At 36.0% G+C, this 24180-nt stretch overlaps 1 protein-coding gene across 5 annotated transcripts in view; it reads right to left on the reverse strand.

The window, feature by feature from the left end:
• Positions 1-24180, reverse strand: part of TINAG (tubulointerstitial nephritis antigen) — a 95160-nt gene that overhangs the window by 12767 nt on the left and 58213 nt on the right. For 4 of the 5 annotated variants that reach the window (XM_032650362.1, XM_032650364.1, XM_032650366.1 and 1 more), the window contains one exon: positions 20293-21625. In XM_032650362.1, the coding sequence (XP_032506253.1) occupies positions 21343-21625 (283 nt within the window). In that variant the 3' untranslated portion in view covers positions 20293-21342. Of the gene's footprint in view, positions 1-2838; positions 2885-20292; positions 21626-24180 lie in introns of those variants that run through there. The other variant, XM_032650365.1, reaches the window with a different exon arrangement.

Consider the following 24180-nt stretch of genomic DNA (forward strand, 5'->3'; position numbering starts at 1 on the left):
TAGGTTTTTTTAAATCTTCTATATCTTTACCTATATTTTAGCTGCTTACTCTATGAAATAATAAGTAGGATGTGTTGAAATATACAACAAAATTGTGGATTTGTCTTTCCCTTTTCTTCTGTAACTTTTGCTTTATATTTTTGATGCTGTGTTATCTTAGCTTTTGTTTGAATGAAAATGTTTCTGATTTTCCTTCTCTGAAGAAAGTTGCCACTGGATATAAAATTCTAGTTTCTCTTACTTAGAGTTTATTGAGCTTCCGAAGTTAGGTTGGTGTCTTTCTATTTTGGAAAACTTTTGGTCATCAGTTCTTCAAATATTGGTTCTGCTTCATTCTCTCTCTCATCCTTCTGAGAATACAGCTACATGTATGTTAAAACATTTGATTGTGTCCCATCCGTCTCTTCCCAGTGTTCTGGATTTTTCATTATATTTTCCTCTGTGTACTGCAAGTTGGATATATTTTATTGCATTTATTTAAGATATCTAATTCTGCCTGCTATTTAACCCATACGGTGAGTTCTTAATTTCAGACATTGCACTCACACCTACAATAATTCTTTTCTTTTTGTGTGTTGAAATCATTTGTTGAAATTCTCTATCTTTTCATTCATATTTTAAAAAAATTTTACAATGGTTATTACATCTATTGCTTCTATTGATAGTTTTTTCCCTTGGTTATTGGTCACATTTTTCTGCTACACGTCTCAAAATGTTTAAATGCATGCTGCATACTTTGTCATAATAATTACAGTTGTCCCTTGGTATCGGTGGGGGATTGGTTCCAGGGGACCCCTCTCTCACTGCACCAAAATCCACAGATGCTCAAGTCTGCCAACTAAAAACTGACACCTGACATCTGCCTCTACAAGGATAAAGTCATTAGCCACTTCAGTCTCTGAGCTTCAACACACCTGAAAGGAGCTCAGGGTGGAGATCAGGAATGAGGCACACTGTGCTCTGGGAAAAACTGGCAGAACAGGCCTTTAGATAATTAGATATTTTCAGAAGAAGATTTTATGAGTCCAAATTCTTGCATCTTCTCATATATAGAAAAGCACTAAAATCCTGAACGGTGACATCTGCTTCTTGTGACTAGCAGTAACCTTCATGAAACTAGCAGCAACCTTCTGCAAAAATGTATGCTTGATTACATGTATTCCCCTGTCACTAAAATCATATATATATACAGACCTCTTCCCTATCTCTTCTGAGCAGTTCTTCAGAGCTATCTGAGATGCTGTCTCCTGAGCTATAGTCCCTATTTTGCCCCAAATAAAACTTAACTCACAACCCTCACATTGTGCAATTTTTTTAGTTGACAAGTCCCTTATTTAAAATGGCATAATATTTGCATGTAACCTACACACATCCTCTCGTATGCTTTAAACCATCTCCGGGTTACTTATAATACCTAATGCAATGTAAACGTTATGTAAATAGTTGCAAATGCAAAGTGATATGTAAATAGTTGCCCGTGTACAGCAAATACAAGTTTTGCCTTTTGGAAATTTCTGGAATTTTAAAAATATTTTTGATCCACAGTTGGTTGAATCTGTGGATGCAGAACCCTCAGATATGGAGGGCGAACTACATAGAGATTGACACTGAGATTATTTTCCAAAGAAGGTTAGTCTTTTCTTCTCCTAGAGAGATATGGTAAGGGACTAATCCCCTCAATTTAGTAAAGAACTGAGTAGGATCAGGGCTAGAGAAAAGTTTTGGTTAAACTTAATTGCACCTGGTTTCAAATATTTCAGGGCTGTACCTACCATGTGTGTGTTTCAGGCTCTTTTCAGGCTTCTCCTACCCCGGGTTTGGCAATGCTGTAGATGATTTCACTCTGCCGTCCCCCCACCCTTAACTACTCACATTATTCTGCATTCAGAAATATTCCAGGAGGCTCAAATAATATATTCTCTTTCACATATCATAAATGTTAACTATTGAACACTAATTTTATTGACTATCTCAAGCTATTTTAATAAGGAAAATGATACTTAAGAAAGCTCAGTTCAAATACAAAGAAACATCATTCTACTCAAAAGCATAACACCTCCATATGTCAACAAGACAAATACGAGTGGTGACCACATACTTGGGTGATTGATTTTTGTGAGTGCCTTGTGGAGAAATCTAATTAACAAGAGCCACTTGAGTGAGCACATGCCCTAATATTTAGTGTTTTATAAGTTATAATATGCCCTGTAATGCATACATTCAAGTTCAAATTCTATGATGAATATCATTACCTAAACTTTATTTCTGGGGGAAAAAAGGTATATAATATAAGGACCTGGGATAATTTTCTTTATTGTAATCAACTGAATATTTGAGATAATATATTCCAATCTTCTTCAAACTTTCTTACATATAAGTTCTATTATTTTTTTAGACTAGATATTAGTTTTTTCTCAGTAAAGAATCATGTGTTAGCTATAGTTGGCAAAAACAAAACTATATATATTTGATACTAACATTACAAAAGCATCACCCATAGCAAAAATAATGTAAGAATACAAAGTTGATTGACACATATGTGAGAACTCTAATCATTTCTTTAATTTTAATATAGGTGATAATAGAGCAAAAGTTATTCTGTTGATTCTCATTTTGAAAAATAATACTGATTCATCTGTTACAATTTGAGATAAGAGGAGTTGTAAAATGTTACTATAATATAAATGATTATAATGGATTTTCTGTTGGAGAAAATACCAGTATTACAAATTATATTACAGTGACTTAGGATATGACTAAATTATACAAAGCTGGGAATACAGATGATTCTAAAATACTCACTTCACAGTAGAAATTTAATTGAAAAGCATTACATACCCAAAATTTTTCTTTCCGCCCTTTTGCTCCTCTCAGTGTGCCCCATCTAAAAATAACAATAAAAAACATGATTTAAAATGTTTGAGTTGCATCTTGATAAAATTCAAATTATTATCAGAATTATATCTTTTCTTTTCTCTTTGCCTCACTATGTTTTATTATGGAACTGTCATCATTGCCTACAGAAATGTGCATGTATCATTTTTGTTTTAACCAAAACTTCATTGACTTCTTCAGAATATACTCATCTATGTCCAAATGGCTTGAAATCAAACTCTTTGACCAAAAGATATAAGTCTTAGGGCAGCGGGGATGCAGGGGTTTTGAAGTACTTAAAGATGCCTCCCCTCTTCATATCTCACCTTCTGAAACTCTGCTAAAAATCTCCGAGACTACTGATAAAAAACATAATGTAAATTAAGATAACTGTTGTAGAAAAGAGCATTTATGTAAAAATATTCATATGCATATATTATTCTAGAAAATGGCTGTATGCCTAATGTGGCATTTCTATATGTACATGTACATATGGAGATCAAATACTATATTCTCAGTACTGAGCCATTCTCAATGTAGCAGATAACAGTTCATAAAATATACAAGCCTACAATACCTCATTTCTTTTCTCTTGACTAAACCCAGTGACATAGATGTTACTAACATGTTCTATTTACTAACGAAATATCAAGACCTGTTCAAGATCACAGAATGTTGTTGAGCCAGCATTCCAAATTTCATGTTTTTAACATGCCATATTGACTCTCTTGTAAATATACAGTCCCCAACTACAGTGTGTCCTGAATGACATCAGTTTTATGTGGAGAAAGTATACTGATCACCACTTTCATGCACTTTGCTGGATTATGAGAAAATAATCCTGCCCACTTCAATTCATTCCTAATACCCCAAATCTCAACATCAGAGTGGTATGCCATTGTATTAAAGAACATTCTGGAAGAGGTACAAATTTGTGGTTCAAATATTTTCAACATATTCATTTGCCAGAAAGCTGTTTTTCATAGGGTATAAAATAGAATGATGGCACCACAGCATAGAAGTATTGCTTAAAGATGACAGGTTTATTGTAAGGATCTTGGGGCATTCAAGAGAGTATGCAATAATGCATTTGGATCCTTTGGTATGAGAGTGAGGGAAGAAAAAAGTGATTTGGGAAATAGGAAAACACTAAAGAACAATTTTTCTTTAGTTTATTCCTGATGGAGACTAGGACTGGTAATTGCACTGATTGCCATGTCTTTTTTAGTTATCTATGCACAGAGCAGTGGACTGAAACACTTTAGGGTTTCAAATATTCTAGCCGCTTTAACATGTAAGTTCAAACTGGTTCAGTTTTCAAAATCATTTTGCAGTTTTGTAATTGTACCTACCTCCTTGTAACTTTTCTAAAAAAGCTATCACCATTGAAAAAATTTACCAGTCATACTATGTGCCCCCAAATCTTCTAAGGTCATTATGTACTTCAAGCAGTGACCATATCTGAAACCTTGAGTTGCTCATTTTTTACTCATGGCTTTTATGACAATTTCAGGAAGCCTGTACCACTCAAGCAAACTTCCTTTCAGGAAGTCTGAACACTAGTTACTTTAGCTATTTACATGAAATACAAAATATCAATACAAGACTAAATCAGAAAAATTTAAGGAATCGTATGACTCCAAAACAATACAGGCAGGAGAGGATCCCCATATCTGAGATCCCACCAGACATGGTGAGAAGTTGAGATCCATCTTGCTTGAGGCACTAAGGAGCCTCATAAGAAAGAACTCCCAATCAAGAAAGAGGTATTCAGACATGACAAGCTCAATCCAGTAATTAAGCCCTCATCAAAAGTGAGGAAGAGCCATTGAGAGTATGATTTGTTCCCAGCCACTCAGATACATCCAAACTTAGCTCCACACTGAACTCAGCTAAGTTTGGGGTTGGGGGAGAAGCAAGTCAGACTTGTTATTAAAATCTGATAGAGTTATTTCACTAAAAACTGTATATTCCATAAAACACTTTAATGATAATCAAATAGAGGGTAATACCAAAAGTGGATAAAGGTTTCTTTCCCACTTTGTAAGATATTTCTAACTTCCTGGGCTCCACCGCATTGAGAATGGTGCATGGGAAGACAAAGTAGTATAACAGAGGGAATTGGAAGACATACAGGCAAAATACACTATGAAGTAAGTATTGCATTTATTATTAAGTCCATTTTAGATACTACGAGGCACTTTCAGAAATATTGAGACATTGTTTTGGGGCAAGATCCACAAGTGCATATAGGGTTAAGATTTACCAAAATGATGACTACACATAATTCCATTAACAGCAGATCAAAGACTAACTACAGTGGACCCTTGAACAATATGGGTTTGAATTGTGCAGGTCCACTTATACAGGGGTTTCTTTAACTAAATACATATTACAGTACTATAGGGTCTGCAGTTGGTTGAATCCGTGGATGAGGACTATGGAGTTAAAAAAGTTACATGCAGGATTCCAAATATGTGGGTCAGTGGCCCTTAACCCTAGCATTGTTCAAGGGTCAATTGTAATTCTAAGGAAACATTTCCTCACAAAGGAGGAGAGGCACTTCAGAATGTAGTTGTATAATTTTTCTTATTGTAGTATTATCAAATAAGTTAAAAGTGGACTAAACTACTTTATTTTGGAGATATCTAGGAAACACGAACTATCACTTTTGTTCAAATGGTCATATTTTTCATATGTTCCTATATATTTTGTTATGATTATCTAAATAATATTTTTAATGATATAATAGCATTACTATCTTGCAAATCTATCAACTCTTTGGAGTTGCTATAAATTTCTTTTCAGGAAGTGCTGCTGTTTATTATAACCTTAAGATGCATTATTTTGAGCACCATTTTTAACCCAGGGAGAATGCCAGCATTAAAATTATTATAAACATTCTCAAAATGGACAGAAAAAGTTATTCAAGTCTTCAAATAAAGGTGAGGGAGGAAAAGGAAAATAAGTCTGCTGAAGCTGATAGTTTCAGGGGCTTGGATGCTTGTGAAAAAAATTATAAACAAAGGATGTGGACCTTTATGCAAAATTCAGTTGGAAAGAAAATACCACAGCTCATCACAGAAGCTAATGTTCAGTTCCCCTATGTTACAACCTCTGTGTCAAATGACAAGCAAGTTTCATCCATCAGAGGGTCTAATGTTTGCACTGCGACCTTCAGCTATCTTTTGTTTCCTCTATCTTCAGTAGACTGTTCCTCAGATGGTAATCAAATATCCCATAAAGTCGCAAAGGAGTGTTGTAGAAAAATAGGTGAGTGGGTTATTTTCTAAATACCCCAGGTTCTGAACAACTGGGAAAAATCACTTGACCACAGGTAATTTTTCATTGGCTTAAGAGTGAATTCATGTAATTAAAACCTTTATCCAAACAAAGATAAATGTTAACTAGTACAAAACAAGAAGACTACTATTATTCATTTACAGAGAGAGTCCCTCTATTTTTGACCTAAGAAGGGCATTTTTCCCATATATATACTTTCCTGAATTGTGGTATTGATTGTACCAATAGGTTGAAAATTTTAGAAATATGTATATATTTTCACAAATACCTTCTTGTCAGGCAGTGGGTGTCTTTGAGGACATGAGGATTTACATTACAGTCATACTTGCTCTAAGCCTATGTACACACTTCTTTCCTTCCATTACACCTCTTCATTTAGGACTATTCAAAAACATTTGTTTAGACGAACCAGAACCTTAGCCGTCTTCTGCCGAGATTGTTTCCTTAAACTTGTTCATCTAAAACAACTGTACAGGGACTCCCTGGTGGTGCAGTGGTTAAGAATCCGTCGGCCAATGCAGGGGACATGGGTTTGATCCCTGGTTCCAGGAAGATCCCACATGCTGCAGAGCAACTAAGCCCATGTGTCACAACTACTGAGCCTGTGCTCTAGAACTTGTGCTCTGCAAAAGAGAAGCCACCGCAACAAAGAGTAGACCCTGCTCACCACAACTAGAGAAAGCTCACGCACAGCAACAAAGACCCAACACAGCCAAAAATAAATAAATTAATTAATTTAAAAAAATAAAACTACTGTACTACAGGTTCACCAGCTGGAGAGACCTTAAGAGCAGCTGTTCTTGCCTTGAGGGATTCAATTGCCTATGAACTTATACTATTCTTTTCATTTTTTTCTACCTCATTAAATTAAATCATTTCCACTATTTGTTAAGACACATTAATGCTCCTTTTCCTTACAATTTAGTGACTCCTGGGGAAATGCTGGTATTGGAAAACTCCAGGCAGCTCGCAGCTCATTGCCATATTACCTGATGATGCCTGAGGAGCGATGGTTCCTACACTGAGTCTATTGCTACATCTCTCACTTCAAGCACATGATCACCTAAGCTCTTCCTTCTGGATTATTCTTATATGCTCATTTTTAGGTAGTTCTGGAAACACTACTTTTTGCATAATATTAAACGTTTTTCTTGGAGATACCATAAATTCTGCAAAGTAAACTTTAAAGAATGATGTAAGATTTTGTATGGCTAAGGTCCTTTGAAAAGGATGTTGTTCTTTTCAGACAACGGTGCTAAACAATACTAGACCTCTTAAAACCCTATTTTAAGCTCTGCCTAGATAGTAAAACAATTGGAACTGAATAAGTACTTTGTATAAGACTTTAAATGATATTTATTTTTCTCTTCCTTGGTTTTGTTTGATTTTGCCATTGAGGTCAATTTATACAATGTGGTCGTATTAGACATGGTAAATAAGAGAAAAGTGAATATACAATTTTCTTAAAGTAACATTGATATTCCTATAAGTATCCCTTTTAATAATGAAAGTACAGCATCTCTTGTGTACTTCACCCATTTATTTCTGCCTTTATTCAGCAAACTACTCTTTAGTACAAAGAAAATGTATCTTCTACCTTCAAGAAGCTGATAATCTAATGGGAATGATGTTGGGAAGTAAAAACACAAACAAGTATAAAAATAATTTGAATTCTATAATTGCTACCTTTATAAAAGCATGTTTCACAATTTTTCTATGAGTTACAGGTGAGGAAATTAACTGTGGAGAGCAAAGACAACTGCCTTCACAGAGTGGAGTAGAAATTCTTCAGGTGGAAATGGGAGTGTAGAATTGTAGGTACAGTAAGTGCAAAGTCACAAGAGAGCCATGAAAACCTCATCTCAGCCTATTCTTAGAGCAGCACTTGGTTCAGTGTGACTGGAGAACAGAGGTGGGAGTGGCTGGAAATAAATTTAGAAAAGGAGATTTGGCTCAGCCCGTAAAGAGCACTCAAGGCTACCGAGCTTGGCATTTATAAAGTGATGGTAAAGAGTCATCCACATATGGGACGTGACATGATCCAGATAGTTTTTCACAGAGGCAACTCTGGTGTTAGCATAGGGATAGATTCCAAGGGGGAGGAGATTGAAAGATTAAGATGAATATTTTCATTAAAGCAAGACATAATGAAATGCTGAATAAGAATGTAAATTCTCTCAAGCAAATGTTGATTCTTTTAACAGTTGTGTCTCCAACATCTGGGATAGTGACTATCACACAGGAAACCCTCCATAGATATTTTTTGAGCAAGTACACTGGCAGTGGGAATGAAAAGGAAGGCACAGATTTGAGAGCTATTTTGGAGATAAAACGGAGGAATTTATTGGCTAATTTATTTTGACTGAAAGGAAGAAGAAGGAGTCAAGGTTAACTGCAGGATTTCAAGGTTGAATGAGTAGGGAGGTACATCAAATGCGGCAAATCTTGGGGTACACTTCACACTATAGAGAGATGTGTTCCTGATGACCAGGTTGATTGATCATCACCAAGACTAATTACAGAGTTGCTTCATCTTCTTTTGAGTGGTTCTGCATATAAACCTTTAAATTCATGGATTTTCAGGGTTTCTGACAGGTAAACCACTGAAGGAACCAAGGAAAGCTGATAATTAGAAATAATTGTGAAAGAGACTTTCTGCAGAGTGAGGAATTCTTCTGTGACAAGAACAATTATTTCTAACTCACATGTCAGGATCATATTTGCTTAGGAATCAACTTCTTTAAAGCAGATCTCACCTCCAGCTAAGAATTTGGAGTTACAAGAAGAAAAAAAATTACTTTATATTGATGGTAGGCATATTACACTGTAGCCCAATCATCTAGATCAAAATGTTGCAATGCTTCTGGTGATCTGTTACTTCTGGGGTCACAGCATGTACCCAATAGACTGACAAGAGGAATTCAAACTCATGTTTTCTGGGCAGACCAATTCCATATTAGTGAATATAGATCCAGACAGATAAAAAGCAAAGTTTCTAAACGGTGGACATGTAAAGAAACTTGATGCAGTACAGACAACTAGAACAGGAAATTTTGGAGGAAAACAGGGAACAGATACATAAGAGAGACTGATATGAAACTCCAACCCTTCTTATTAAGGAAATGAAAGTCAGATAGGATACAAGTATAAAGAAACCACCAGATGAGTTTCAAGTCAATAACAGTGATATGACTACTCTGGATATAGGACTTTACTTCTAAAGGTGAGACAGCAGATAGATGATTAGGTCCCTTTAACACAAAGATTTGAAAGATAACTGCAGTAATAATGAAGCAGAGATACACAGGCTTTTTTTGTCTTATGAATGTTCTAGCAGAGACACTTAGTAACTTTATTCAAAAAAATACTCAGGCTTGGTGAGCGTGGCAGTGTTGAATATGACGAGAGCCATCACAAAGTGCTAATTAATGCTAGATCAGAGATGAATGAAAATAGACAGCATGGGAAAGCAAAATAAAATGAGGGTCTTACCCATTCCCCTTCACTTTCTACTGAAACGAAATGTACATTAAGCCAGGGTGCACTGAATCTAAGACTGGGTACTTTTATTGATGCATTCTGCCAAGGAGCTACAAACTTTATCATTGATTGAAGAAGTAGATGGAGATTTCTGAAAGATAATTATTTTGCATGAAAATGTCAGAGAAGATTGTGTGTACTGTGCGCTCCTCACTTATTAATCATCCAAACAACACTGTTTATTGAACTGCTGACATATTGCTTACACTACCCTCTCTTAATATTTCAGGAAGCAAAAAGATTGCTGAGTATACTGTCACATTTAATTTGACCTATAAAAAGGATTATGGAGGAAATTGATGACAAGGTTGTACCCAGTTTATGTTCTGGTCAGAATGATCTGCTGTGAAACTGGGAGAAGTATCCCAGAATATGTGTTAAGATGTCCACACCATGTGAAATATACTGGAGAGAGATTGCAGAACCCAAACTGTCCATCATCGTCAATGACAAAGAACTAGGGTAATATCTAATGATGACACACCATGAGGGAAAACTTCAGCCCTTTGATATTAGGAATAGAAATGGCTTTCTATTTTCTTATAAAATCTTAGCACTGAAAGGAGACTTCAGGGGTTGGAATATATGACTCACAGGCTAAATCTGGCCCACAGCCTGTTTGTTTGTTTTTTAGTTATTTTTTTTTAATTGAAGAATAGTTGATTTACAATGCTGTGTTAGTTTCAGATGTACAGCAAAGTGACTCAGTTATGGAACAGTCAAGCTCATTCTTCTATAAATTATCTATATCTACAAATGACAGAGTTGAATAGTCAAGACCATACAGTTCCCCAAATTAATCTGACTTTAATCCAATTTCTTTGCTTCATAGATAAGGCAACTAAAGCCCCAAGAGGTTAAGTAACAGTTCAAAATTATATGGTAAGTGACTAAATTGTCACTAGTATCTAAGGAGCAACCTATAACATTAGTGACAAAAAGTAGGACCAGGAGAAGATAGAAATGGATGGAGTCATTTCCAGCTGTGAAGAGGAAGGGCATGATCAGCCTTGACTAATTTGCAGAAGATACCAAGAAGAAAGGGGCACACCTGAGAGAAGAGAAAGAGATAATGCCAGGGTTTACCTTTTGTGTCTTCATACAGGAGGTTTGGAAGGGGAAGGATTCTAGGCAACCATAGAAAGATAAAGCTGGTGATGGTGAACAAGATGGACTAAAATGAAAAAGTGTGGGGCAGGCAGAACAGCTTGGTCATGATAACAATATTCCAATCAGGGTTGCATTCATCACATCCAACCAACTCATTTATATCCAAAAATGTAATGACCCTAATGATTAGAATCATGAGGATGGAAAAGAATAATATTTGTTACATTTATTTTGAGGATCAAAGTAAATCAAATTTGTCACTTAGTATCACAAATAGTACTCATTCATCATCTGTGAAATTCATTTTTTCTGCAACCTTTCCCTTTTAGGGTAACATAGACTTGGCCCTACCTTCTCTTTGGTCATATTGAAGGAGTCCGTCATATCCTACATGTTTCTGTTCAAAGGAGACATTATAAATCACCATAGCAACACACGCCTTTTAAGAAAATCTCCCAGTTCATTCACTCATCAGAATTGTCCTGTAGATTATGTTTCCTGGAGCGTAAGATAAAATCCCGATCTTAGATTCCAACATGGTAAGCTTTATTATATACTTTCTAAAAATGTGCTGTGATTATCCTGAAAGTGCTCTCTCTTTCAAGGGACAACCAATCCACATTTCTTCCTGACAAAAGAAGTCAGAAGCCACTCTACTTCCTATTCCCGATATCCCCCCAACACCACCACACATCAGGAAATTCACAAGCATATCCTTTACCTAACCTCCATTGTGAATTCTATCATATTTGAAATTTTAAGGACAACACCTACTACAGAAGGTATTCGCTTTTAAAACAGAATCACCAAAAGTAATGTATTAAGCTGAATTTCGAAGATAACCCTGTACCAGGGACTAATAATGCTCCATCACACAGGCCCCCCAAATCTTAAGTATCTACAGACATTAAAACTCATCTTAGCAAGAAAGTAAAGTATACTTTCCCAATAACTGGAAGCCATAATTTTTTATATTATTATTAATAACAGTAAATATTTACTGAATGCTTCCATACATCAAGCATACAAGTTCTGTGTATGCATGATCCCATTTATTCCGCACAAGCATCATTTTATCCCCAGGTTATAAAAAGCTAAACACATCTCAGTAAATGGCAGCAAGAGATTTTTGATATAGATTGTCTGACTTCAACACACATACTCGTAACACTGTGTTGTGTCCCAGGGGTCTACTAAACAAGATTAGTATTGAAGCGGCTTGAGCTTAGCATCGATTCTGCAACTAGACAGCATGGGAATCTCTGGAAAATCTCTATCACTATATCCTCTTCTTTTACATTAGGTTATTGGGTAGATAAAATCCGGGTCCTTTACAGATCTTAGATGGTTAAGATATTTTAAGTTTGAAAAGTAGTATATTCTTTAATCAATTTAATTAAATTATCCTTTTAATACTTCTTTTATTTTTAATAGTATTTACTACTAAAATACCTCAACCTGGTAATGAAAGTGAAATAAAATAACAGTTTAGCAGTCAAATAGCTTCATATTTAGAAGTTGCATTTAATAAAGATATAGAAATCTTAGGATATAGGGAAGAGAAAAAAAGTTTTATAAAAATGAAATCCTTGAAAAATAGCATTTCTCTAAAGAAAAATAAGTGCAGTATACTTAATAATAGTCTTTAAAAAGTAAGAAAGTTTATGTTATCTTCTTTATAAATAAAACATTCAAGTTACAATTAAGTTGCCCTGAGTTTGTTTGTTTTAATCTCATTAGGAAAATAACTAGATAAACATTGAAAAAATGAGAGCAATGCAGCAATGTGAATACCATGTAATATTAAAATAAAGTGGTAGAAATTGAATGATAGACAGTGTGTATTTTGAACAGAGCACCTCAGAATCAAACCTTAATAAATTTATGTAAGAATTTAATAAGCTATAAAAAATGCATTTCAAAGAGTAAGGAAGGAACGGATTATTCATTATGTGGTCTTGATGCTTTTAGCTCAGAGTCTGGAGGAAAAAATTAGATCATCACCACACATCATCACCCAAATATCTTCCAGGTAGATCTTTGACTTAATTACTTTAGAAATAGAACTTTAAAAATTTAGAATAAAAGTTAAAGTATTGCCCAGGTCAAAATCATTAAAAATAAATTTATGAGGCCAACAATAAACTGGGGTTTAGTCTTAAAAACGAAGACTCTGTTAGAAAAGCAAATAAAGAGCAAGAATAATAAGTTCACAGTAGAGGAAATGCAAAGGCTTAATTAACATCCTAGTAACCTTTACTCCAGGGTCATTTCCTACTTTAGTCCTGACTTGTACGTTCTCTAATGCACCTGCATGCTCTTAGGTGAGGTTCCCCTCCTCTATGCTCTCTAACACTTTGATTCCATCTGTGTAAAACCAATGCACTTACATTATATGGGTTTTTTGTTTGTTTGTTTGTTTTAATTCTTGTAGATCAGTCAAGATGGCAGAGGAGAGAGACCCTGAGCTCACCTCCTCTCACATTGTATATTTACAGGGCTGTTCTCACTACTAGATCAACAACTCTTCCAGGCCAGCCCAGTGTATGAACATGGTTTCCCAGAGCTCAGGTCTGCCACGATGTGTCAGGGGAAGAAAGATTACTTTTCCTTTTTGAATGTTATTCAGTATGTACTACTTTCTTTATAGCAGAAACTGTACAGTGGACCTAGTCTATTGAGATCCCATTTCTATTCTTTGGTGACAGTTTCTGCTCTCAAATTTACCCACATCTCAAAGTAGAATGACCCAGAACTAGGAGACTGAACTGAACTGAACATCACAGGATAGGAGGTAGAGAAATGCCACCTGGACACTTGGACCTTTCACTGTAAGCCAAACAATGTCGTTGTGAAGGCATATAAATTCATACAGAGATGATGGAGGACAGGGGGCGAGGGCAAACCCAGAGATGCTGAAGCAGTCAGACCAGGTGAGGCCCCAGGACAGGTTAGTAAATTATCATTAATAGCAGAATACCCCAAGACTGGGCTACCACTTAGTCTCAGTTTTCACTAGATTCCTCCTCACTCTACACTCAACCTATTTACCCTTTCCAATTCCTTAAGTAGGTAATATTCTCTCTCACTGTGAGACTGTCCATTTGCTGCTCACTTTTCCTGGGACATGCTCTTCTCTTGCCATGTGCCTTTAATAATTCCTACCTGCTTTACTCACCTCCACAGCAGGTGCTACCTCTTCCCACAAGTCTTCTCTGGCCCCAGAATTGGAGTTATGTGCCTTTCTATATGACTCACACCCTCACTACTCAATTTAAATTCCTATCCTATTTCCATCTCCACGCTTAAGACATTGTGCATCAGCACTGCTTGTTCCCCTCTGTCCCGCTCTGTCTCCTTCTCTGCCTCTCCCCCACCTTTCTATCTCTCTCTCCCACTTGCTTGAAAACAGGAGCAGGATATCTTTGCTATTGGTATTCTTAATGTCTAGCACACTACATGATTGACACATATTACATACTGAAAAAAAAGTTTCTAATTGAAAAATTAGGCAAAGGTCTTTATGTGCAGATTAAAGATGTGTGGTCAAAGCAAGTGAGAATAGAATTTTTAAATAGGAAAAAAGGGATATATTTATTTTTACCCTAAGGACACTTTTACTAAAAGAAAAAATATAGCAGTTTCTTGAGAAAACCTAGGTGATAAATAAACATTGAGTGAATCTTGACACTGGACCTTCCTTGTTCCTATATATACGTGTGTGTGTGTATCTATATATATAATATTTATATAGAAATGTAGTATGGTTAAAAGAGTTATTTTGAAGTCAGAAGAACTTTAAAAGTTTTCTAAAACACTCCGTCTCTTATTTCTAGTAAAATGGAATACTAATTCCCACCTTATAAGGTTTTTTGAACAGGAGGATTGTGTGACAGTACTACTTCAGTGATTATGGATATAGTTGGTACCAAATGCATTTATTAATTGATTCAATCCTGTAAAGCAGTAATTCTTAGAATTTCCCAATGAAGATTCTCTAAAAACTGAACACAATCACAGAGGGCTTGGGAAATGTAGATCAAGTCAGCTCTCCACAAACTCAAATTTGTGTCTCTGTTTTTTTTTTTTCTCTTTAAAATTTATGCAAATTTGGAATTCTGCTCCAAACTATAGCTCTATTTGTTCTCATGTTATAATGTCACTGCCAAATCTTTTATACTTCCCAGCCGCATTTGCAGCTGGGTAGAGGCATGTGAATGAGTTTTAGCCAAATGAATGTGAATGGACTTGTAAGTGCCATTTCTGAGTCAAGGCTTTAAAAGAAGTGAATTTAAGAAGCCCTGCTCATCCTCTTCTTCATTTTCCAGAGGCAGAATAAAATCAAAACATGTGACCCTAAGAGATGGCAGAGCAACAAGGTAGAAAGAGCTTGGAGTCCCTGAAACCATATGGAAGAAAGCGACCCCAAATCTAGGATCGCCCATCTTGAACTAGTATATGAATAAGAAATAAACTTTAAGATATTTGAATTATTAAATATTTTGAGTTTACTTATTTTAGCAGCTAGTGTTATTCAAGCCAGTGCACCCCAAGACCCAAATTAAATGTTTTTGCATTGTCTATACTAATTATCACATATTTATTTTCATTTTCTAAATAAGTGTAGTTGAAAGGTTTATTCTACTGTCTTGGACTTCACCATGCATTAAAAACCTCTAATTAAAACTTCTGCTTAGAACTTATCAATTTGCCAAGGGTTAAACATAACATAGCATGAAATTTCAGGCTTACCACTAGTGGTTATTCAGAAAAGAAGAAGGAAAAAAAGATGAATGGGGGAAAACAAGGGGTGGCCCCAATAAAGCTATGTTAAATAATTTATAATCTCACTAAAAAATGATTTACGCTCCTGGAGTCCTTGCTGTTTATATGTTTAGACAATATGGGGAAAATATATGAGAAATTTAAATCTGAAGCATTATTTTTTAAATTGTTATTGAAATATAGTTGATTTGCAATGTTGTATTAGTACAGTAAAGTGATTCAGTTACACACACATATATATAAATATATAAATTCTTTTTTTACGTTATTCAAACCAAATTTAATAAGTAGAAAAACCATAATGTGAAACTTATTCTTTTTTGTTTAGCATTCTTTCACTACAATATATGAAGAACAAAGGCAAACAAGAGAAATCAAAAACCTACAAGCAAACAAAATCAGAGAATATATATGAAAAAAAGTACAATATTCACAGTTGTAAGTCATTTTCCTGATTTTATGCTACTTATTAGTAACTAAGAAGAGCTATGATTGATTTTGTATCAGTTTTTGACAAACTATGAGCCTAGAGTGGCACTTATTTTTGTAAATAAAGTTTTATTGGGACTTGGCCACATCTAATTCATTTACTTATTATCTGTGGCTTCTCTGGAGTTCTAATGACAGAGTTTATTTGCAGGAGGAATTTATGCCTTGCCAAGCCTAAAATATTTTAAAAAATTTTTATTGGCATATTGATTTACCTTGTTCTGTTAGTTTCAGGTGTACAGCAAAGTGAATCAGTTATACATATACATATATCCACTCTTCTTTTTTTTTTAGATTCTTTTCCCACATAGGCCATTACAGAGAATGCTGTACATATACAGCAGGTTCTTATTATTTATCTATTTTATATATGGTAGTGTTTATATGTCAGTCCCAATCTCCCAATTTATCCCTTCCTCCCATCCCCTGGTAACCATAAGTTTGTTTTCTGCATTCATAACTCTACTTCTATTTTGTAAATAAATTCATTTGTACCCTTTTATTAGATTCCACATATAAGCGATATCATATGATATTTGTCTGTGTCTGACTTACTTCACTCAGTATGGCGATGTCTAGGTTCATTTGTTGCTGCAGATGGCATTATTTTGTTCTTTTTTATGGCTAATATTACTTTGTATATATGTACCACATCATCTTTATCCATTCCTCTGTTGATGGCCACTTATATATATTCTTTTTTTAATTCTCTTCCATCATAGGTTATTACAAGACAAAGCATTATTTTTATAGTCTCTGGGGGCAACTATCTTTAAATGGATAGATAGATAGATGATAGATACATAGATACATACATACATAGATGATAGATAGACCGGTATCAAACATTTAGGATCTAAAAGCAGACAATGAATATTACAAGATAATTAGGCACTAACATATAAAATTATGACTTAGTCACTCTCTACCACTGTATTCATAATCTTTAAAATATTACCTCATTATTACATGATTACTTTTCTCTCATAAACAATAAAAAGATTAAAAATCTAAAAAGTAAGAAAAATAAGTTAGACAATCATAAAAATCACAGCGATTAGAATCACCGTGGTCTCTAGTCCAATGATTTTTCTATTTTCTTTGAATCCATCAACCCTCTCTTTTCATCAGGTTTATTAAGCTTTCACCATCTCAGCAACACTTAGGTCAATACTCATACCCTAAACCCCTTGTTTTTCTGACTCCTCATTGCACCCATCTGGAAAACTGTCCATCTTGTATGAACTCAACTGCCCACTTCTCTTTGCATCCACCCAAGTGGCTGACTACAACTGCAGAAAGCACATACAAGAGGGCAGAATGGTGCCATTAGCAACACGAGGCAATTCCTGTAGGTAGGTTCCTGGGGCAACTCCCTCACCTAAACATCCAGAGGACGATTGCAAACCACCTCTATTCTCAAATTTCTGATCATGTATCCTCCCACCACCTCTTCCCTCTACAGATAACCTTACCTCCTGCTTTCTGGAGATTATAAAAAAGAAGAAATCTGATAGGAATTTTCCTCAACCTACCACTACGTTAAATGCTAAAAGTTTTATTTAACCTCCTCTCTTCCTCCTCTCCTGATAAAATAGACTTGTAACTCAGTCTTTCTCTAAGACCAATGTCTTCACAGACTCTGGATCCCAACCTTACAGTTTCCCAGTTTTCTCGAAATCTTACACTAGCCACTTTTGGGATGAATTGGGAGATTGGGATTGACATATATACACTAATATGTATAAAATAGATAACTAATAAGAACCTGCTGTATAAATAAATAAATAAAATTTTAAAATAAATAAATTAAAATAAAAAAAAAAAAACCTCACTGGTCTCTCCTTCTTTTTGTAGACTCATCATTTTCTAGCCAGTCATGAAATACTGGATTTTCCCATGGCTTAACCTCAATCAGTCTTTCTTTTTTTCTTATTCTGTTCAGTACCATCCATCTTCAACCCTTGTCTCTACTATGACCTTGAGATCAGTATATCTACCTGTCTTCTCTGACATCTATCGGCATTTTTATGTCTCAAAGACATCTTGAAATTACCAGACCCAATAGTGAATGCCTTCCCCACTTTGTTGTCCACCTCGATTCCAAATCCATATCCCTTCTTCCAGCTTTTCTCTTTAAATATTTCATGATCCACCCATATCTCCCTAACTCTTTCACTATCTTACCAGGTCCAGGCTGTTGTCTTCTACTAGAATTACCACCATTTGCCTTTTATATCACATTCTTTATAGTTAAAGCAATCTTTTAAAAAATACAAAGAAAGATCATGCCACTTTCCTATTTAAATCTCTTCAGTGGCTTCCCTTTGCTCTTAAGATCCTTAGTGAAATACTTAACATCCTTGACTAAATTCTGTAAACTGGTCTACAAGTCCTTGCCTTCCAAGATTCAGCAAACACAGCATTCTTTACATTCATATAGTGTTTTGTATCCTTCTGACCACAGGGCCTTTACACAAGCTGCTCCCTTTGCCTGCTGCTAAGCAACCTATAAATCTCAGCTCATACTTTTCTTCCTCAAGGACATTTGGTGGATCCTCAAGTCTAGATCAAGTACTTTTTTTCTTTTATTTATTTATTTATATTTATTTGGTTGTACCACGTCTTAATTGTGTTAGGCAGGCTCCTTAGTTGTGGCATGTGGGCTCCTTGGTTGTGGTATGTGAACTCAGTTGCAGCATGCGTGTGGGGTCTAGTTCCCTGACCAGGGATCAAACCTGGGCCCCCTGCATTGGGAGCACAGAGTCTTACCCACTGCACCACCCGGGAAGTCCCTAGATCAAGTATTAAACATCCTCTTACCACTTTCTACCTTGCCTTTTTGAAATGTGGCATAACTTTACATTTTTGTGTGTTTTGGGTTAATATCTAGTTGCACTGTGACGGCAAGGACTTTTTTTTTTTCTCACCATGCCTACTACTCAGCACAGCACCAGGAACAACATGGGTTTTCTTTGAATTTTTGTTGAATATATAGAAAAGAGAAATATATAATTCATTCTATTTGTGCCCAATTTTAAGTCACATTATGGGTTTGCATCACAGTTTACAGAAATCTCTGACTTGAATCCTTAATGATTTACTCAAACCAAATAAATGTCTTCACAGTCATTTATTGGAAACATGCCCAGTTTCTATCACTTTGCAACATTTTAAATTTATTTTGGGGTGTTTGGTTTAATTAAAAAAAACTGCAGGGCTTCCCTGGTGGCGCAGTGGTTGAGAGTCCGCCTGCCGATGCAGGGGACGCGGGTTCGTGCCCCGGTCCGGGAAGATCCCACATGCCGCGGAGCGGCTGGGCCCGTGAGCCCTGGCCGCTGAGCCTGCACGTGCGGAGCCTGTGCTCCACAACGGGAGAGGCCACAACAGTGAGAGGCCCACGTACTGCAAAAAAAAAAAAAAAAAAAAAAACTGCAATTCTCATTCATAATCTACTTGAAAACATTTTTGTTATTCTTTCCTCTGTTCTTCTCAGACTGTTTTAATGTTTACTTTCCTTTTGGCCTCCATTTCCCAGTTGTTTGTCTTCTCTCTCTCTGAGTCACTACTCAATACTTATGCATTAAAAATTTGATATTTTTGACACCAGACACACACACCCAAACTTTAGCACCAAAACTCTGGCCTTTTATAAAATACTATTGTATTTGCCTAACAGCTATATATCAATTTGTAGAATATAAATTTGATGAAGACCAGGATCTGTGTCTATTTTGTTTCCTGATGTATCCCTACTTCTAAAACCACATCTGGAAGATAGAGGTACTCAATAAATGTTTGCTGAATAAATAAACTTTCACATAAAACATTATCGAATGATGGCAAAAATATGTCCTAAAATGATTTTATTGTTCTCTTCTGTAAAGATAGACTCAATCCTCAATAAAATTCTGTGATACAAGCAGGATTGACAGTGATTTATCCCCATTATTTCCCTTAATTTTCTAAAATGTCTGACTGCTAGTATTTTTTTTTTTTCATTTGTCATAGTGGTAATTCCTGGAATCATATACAAAAGTAAATGGCTTTAATGCATTTCTTTATAAACTTCCGAGTGAGGGTTTCAAGAAAGCTCAGAACATTTGGTGGACAGGGACACAAGATGAACTGCAATGTATAAAGAGATGTGGAATAGAACCATAACATAAAGAACATTGGCCACGATGAAAATCTTATATATCATATTTTTTTATTATATGACACTCTTTTTTCCCCACATTTTAGCATCTCAAAAATTGAAATCAATCTAACAATCAATGGAGTTGTTTAGTATAATTGGTAATATTTTATTCTTATTATTGGTATATAAAATAATGCCATGTTTCAAAACATCTGGCATTTTTAATTCAATTAAATGCTTTTATGACTTCAGTATCCATAACGGGGGTAGACAGAGGTTATGGAAAGAGAAGAGAGAGGAGTGAACTAAAATTATGAGGAACAAAGAAAGGCATTACAAATGTATATCTACCTATCACTATTCTGTGTTTTATATATGTAAAACCCTATATGTATGGAAATATATGCCAGAAGCAGTTGTGAATGTCTCTATGTTATTCCCTAAACTCCTTAAGAGCAGGACTATATATTAGTCCTCCTTGTATTCCCCAGTGATGAGCATTCAATAGAAGTTTAAATTTATTTGTTCAAGTAAGTTAAATCTAATAACTTTGCCTTTAACAGAATGGACAGCAAATAGAATTTGTTGCGATAAATTTGTAAAGTACTTCTATGAAGTACATTAAGCTCTCTGATAAGGAACATTAACTTACTTGGGCTATTTGATTCCTCTCTAATTCACTGATGCATTCATTTTCTAAATACAGTAATTACCAAATCAGGAATTACTAATAGAGAAATGAATTAAAATCTACTGCTCCAGGGCATTTAACAATGCCTAGGGGACCTAAAATATTTCTGAAAAATAAACAAATTCTCCAGAAGTTGCTTGCCTACTAGCAGAATTAACCTTGTTAATTGTCACACATGTGAGGTAATTTTATAAATGTCTCAATCTTCTAAGAGTTTATAAAAGTGAACACATTACTGCAACTGACACACTGTACACAGAAAATATACAAACAGTGCAGAGTGATTAAATAGAAACACATTCATAATTTGTTCAACCTCAACATGAATAAATTTAGAAGTAGAATGAAGAAAACATGACCAGCGTGTTTAAATACATGATAGAGATGATAAAGGATCAGTTCTGATAAATCAAGGAAGGCACCACATCAATGTTGCCATTTCCAGAGTTCTCTGAATGATAGGAAAAATTATTTCAATTACCAAGTGTGTGGGAAAAATTTTTTCCAAATCATGGATATTACTAGAGAAAACAACAATTGATAATGAAACATACATAGGAAGGAGGGGTTTAGAAGAAATATAACTTTCAAACTGAAGGAAAACAGAACTCAGGTGGCACTGAATTCCCAGTTCCAGTGGCAGTACAAAGGCATTCTTATTCCATTTGCCTTCCTGAAAAGTCACTGAACAGCTAAGAAGGGGAAAACAAAATAAAACGAAACAAGTTTTAAAACCTCAGTAGTACCTTCTTTCTATCTTTAGTAAACCAGGCAAACAGCCACAATCCACCCCCCAAAAAACAATAAACAACTTTGAGGAATAATGGAAAAAATCACATTTTGTTCTGTATCAAAGCAAAAGTAGATTCTGAGAACAAGACTCACCGCAACCCTCTCCCTCCCCCTCTAGACCTGAATAGGAATTTTTTCCCTTTAAAAGTATGTGGGACAATCCAGAACTACTCCCTCAAGCTGTTTATAGCAAAAGCCATGAGCAAGGCTAGGTGAACAGACTGTCAGTCCCTCCCCATCCTACCCTGGGGGGATCAGCTGAAGAAGAAGTCACACTGGGAGCCCACTGGGCTGCCCAAGTCCTGGCCAAGCCACCAGGGGCAATGGTTGAAAGATGAAGGTGAAGCAAAAAGGAAAGGCAAAGGGTAGCACATAGCAGCAAAGGCCACTGGAGGGCGTTTATTTTGAGTCCCACAAAGCTCTCTGGGCTGAGAAATAGGGGCAGAGTTGATCAGATGAGTGTGGGTCCAAGAATTACAAATCAATTGAAGCTGAGCAACTGCCTCATTGAAAGATGAGTATCGGGCTAGAACTAGTATAGAGTATGCTAAAAAAAAAAAATTCATTATTTGAATAGAAGAAGCATGAGGTGTATGAAGGACCAGAATTGTATGCTTTGGCTACTTCAGCCAATAATATAGACACCTGCTCTCAAGGAGCTTCGTTCTAGTAAGGGAGACAGACAATACACAATCATCAAAAGCTAATTAAATTAGTATGTTAGAAAGTGATCATTGTTATGGAAACAATTTTAAATAGATCAGGTGAGGGGGATCAGAGGTGCTGAAGCAGAAGTCAGGTGGCAGTAGTAAATAGGACAGTCAGGGATGCCACGCTGAGAAGATGAGATCTGTGCAAAGACTAGATGGAGACACAGACACTAAGGAATCAGATGTCTGATACAGGATCAGTGTAGGCACAGGGAAAGACTCTGGGTGTGGGTGTCTGAAACATAATGGAGCAGGAGATCAGGAAGAACAAGGTACAGGTGAACAGAAATTGAGATCAGATCACTTTCTTACTTTCTATTGTAGGGTTCTGATCAAAGGAGTGATGAAATCTGATTAATGCTCTAAAAGAACACACTAATTTCTCTGTTGAGAATAGACTGTCCAGAGCAAACTTAAATGCAAAAGGAGCTGTTAGAAGCTTCTCCAGTAACCCATGTACAAAATGATGGGTAATGGTGGTTCAGGCAAGGGTGGAGATAATTTAGATGGTGAAAAGTGGTTGGATTCTGGATATAAGTTAAAAGAACCAACGGAGTTTCCAACATCTTAAGAGTGAGTGGCAAGGAGAATAAAGGATGATTCTAAGGTTTCCAGTGAGAGCACATGGAAGGATGGTATGGTCATCAGCTAAGAAGGAGACGGTAGATGCTGTGTAGTAAGCGTAAAGGGGGAGATCAGGGGTTCCGTTCTGGAAGCACTGAATGTGAGCCATCCACTAGGTACCCAGGTGGAGGTGTCCAGGAGACCTTGGAATGGATGAGTCTGGAGGTCAGGATCAGGTCTGGGCTGGAGATATAAATTCAACCAGTGTCAGGGTTCGATGGGACTCAAAGCCAGGATGAGCTCAGAGACCGATGACTTCACCAGGAAATAAGTGAGGGGAGAAGGGACTAAGACCTCAGTCTGGGGCTCTCCAACATGCAGTATGGAAGTACAGAAAAAGGAAAAAGAAGAGCAAAGAACCTTGAAAAGTCATGGCAGTGAGGAAAATCCAGAAGGAGAGGACAGGTAGGTGTGTATTCTGACAGATGAATATAACAATGGGGATGTCGCTGAGAACCTTGACCCAGGTACTGTTGTGAAGAGGAGGAAGAAAGTAAAAAAAAATGACTGGAGAGGTTTAAGAAAAAATGGGCAGAGAAAAAGTGAAGAAAGTGAGTACAGACGAGTCTCGCTAAGAATTTACTGTATGGAAAGAACATAAAAGGAATGTAGAGGAAGTGAAGAGGAGAGAAAATTTTTTTGTTGTTTTGTTTGTTTTTCATAATATCTGAGAAATAATGGCACATTTGTATGGTGGGAAAAATAAAATTGATTACAGAGAAGAAAACGGGAAAATTGCCTCTGAATATTCTTGAATATGGAGAGAGGTTGAGGTCTACACTATAGCAAGAGGGGTTTAGATAGGATCAGAGAAGGTTCAACTGTGAAAAGTGGGAAGAAAGGGAGGAGTACTTATGGGAAGAGTGTGTGATGCTGGGAGCTGTTTCCTGATTGTTTGAATTTCTTTGGTGAAATACAATGCAAGGTAAGAGCACAAGGTCACATTATTGGTGATTCAAGATAAAAGGAAAATTTTTGAGATCATCACCTGAAGAGTGGGACAGTAAGCATTTCATCTGAAGTGGAATGAGACATGGGAAAGCTTGGAGACCGGGCACAGTCAGAATGAGATTGAAAAAGTGGTCCCCAAGGACAACACTCTCTGAGTAATGTCTATTTGT

The sequence above is a fragment of the Phocoena sinus genome, chromosome 11 (assembly GCF_008692025.1).
Source record: "Phocoena sinus isolate mPhoSin1 chromosome 11, mPhoSin1.pri, whole genome shotgun sequence".
NCBI classification, from domain to species: domain Eukaryota; kingdom Metazoa; phylum Chordata; class Mammalia; order Artiodactyla; family Phocoenidae; genus Phocoena; species Phocoena sinus.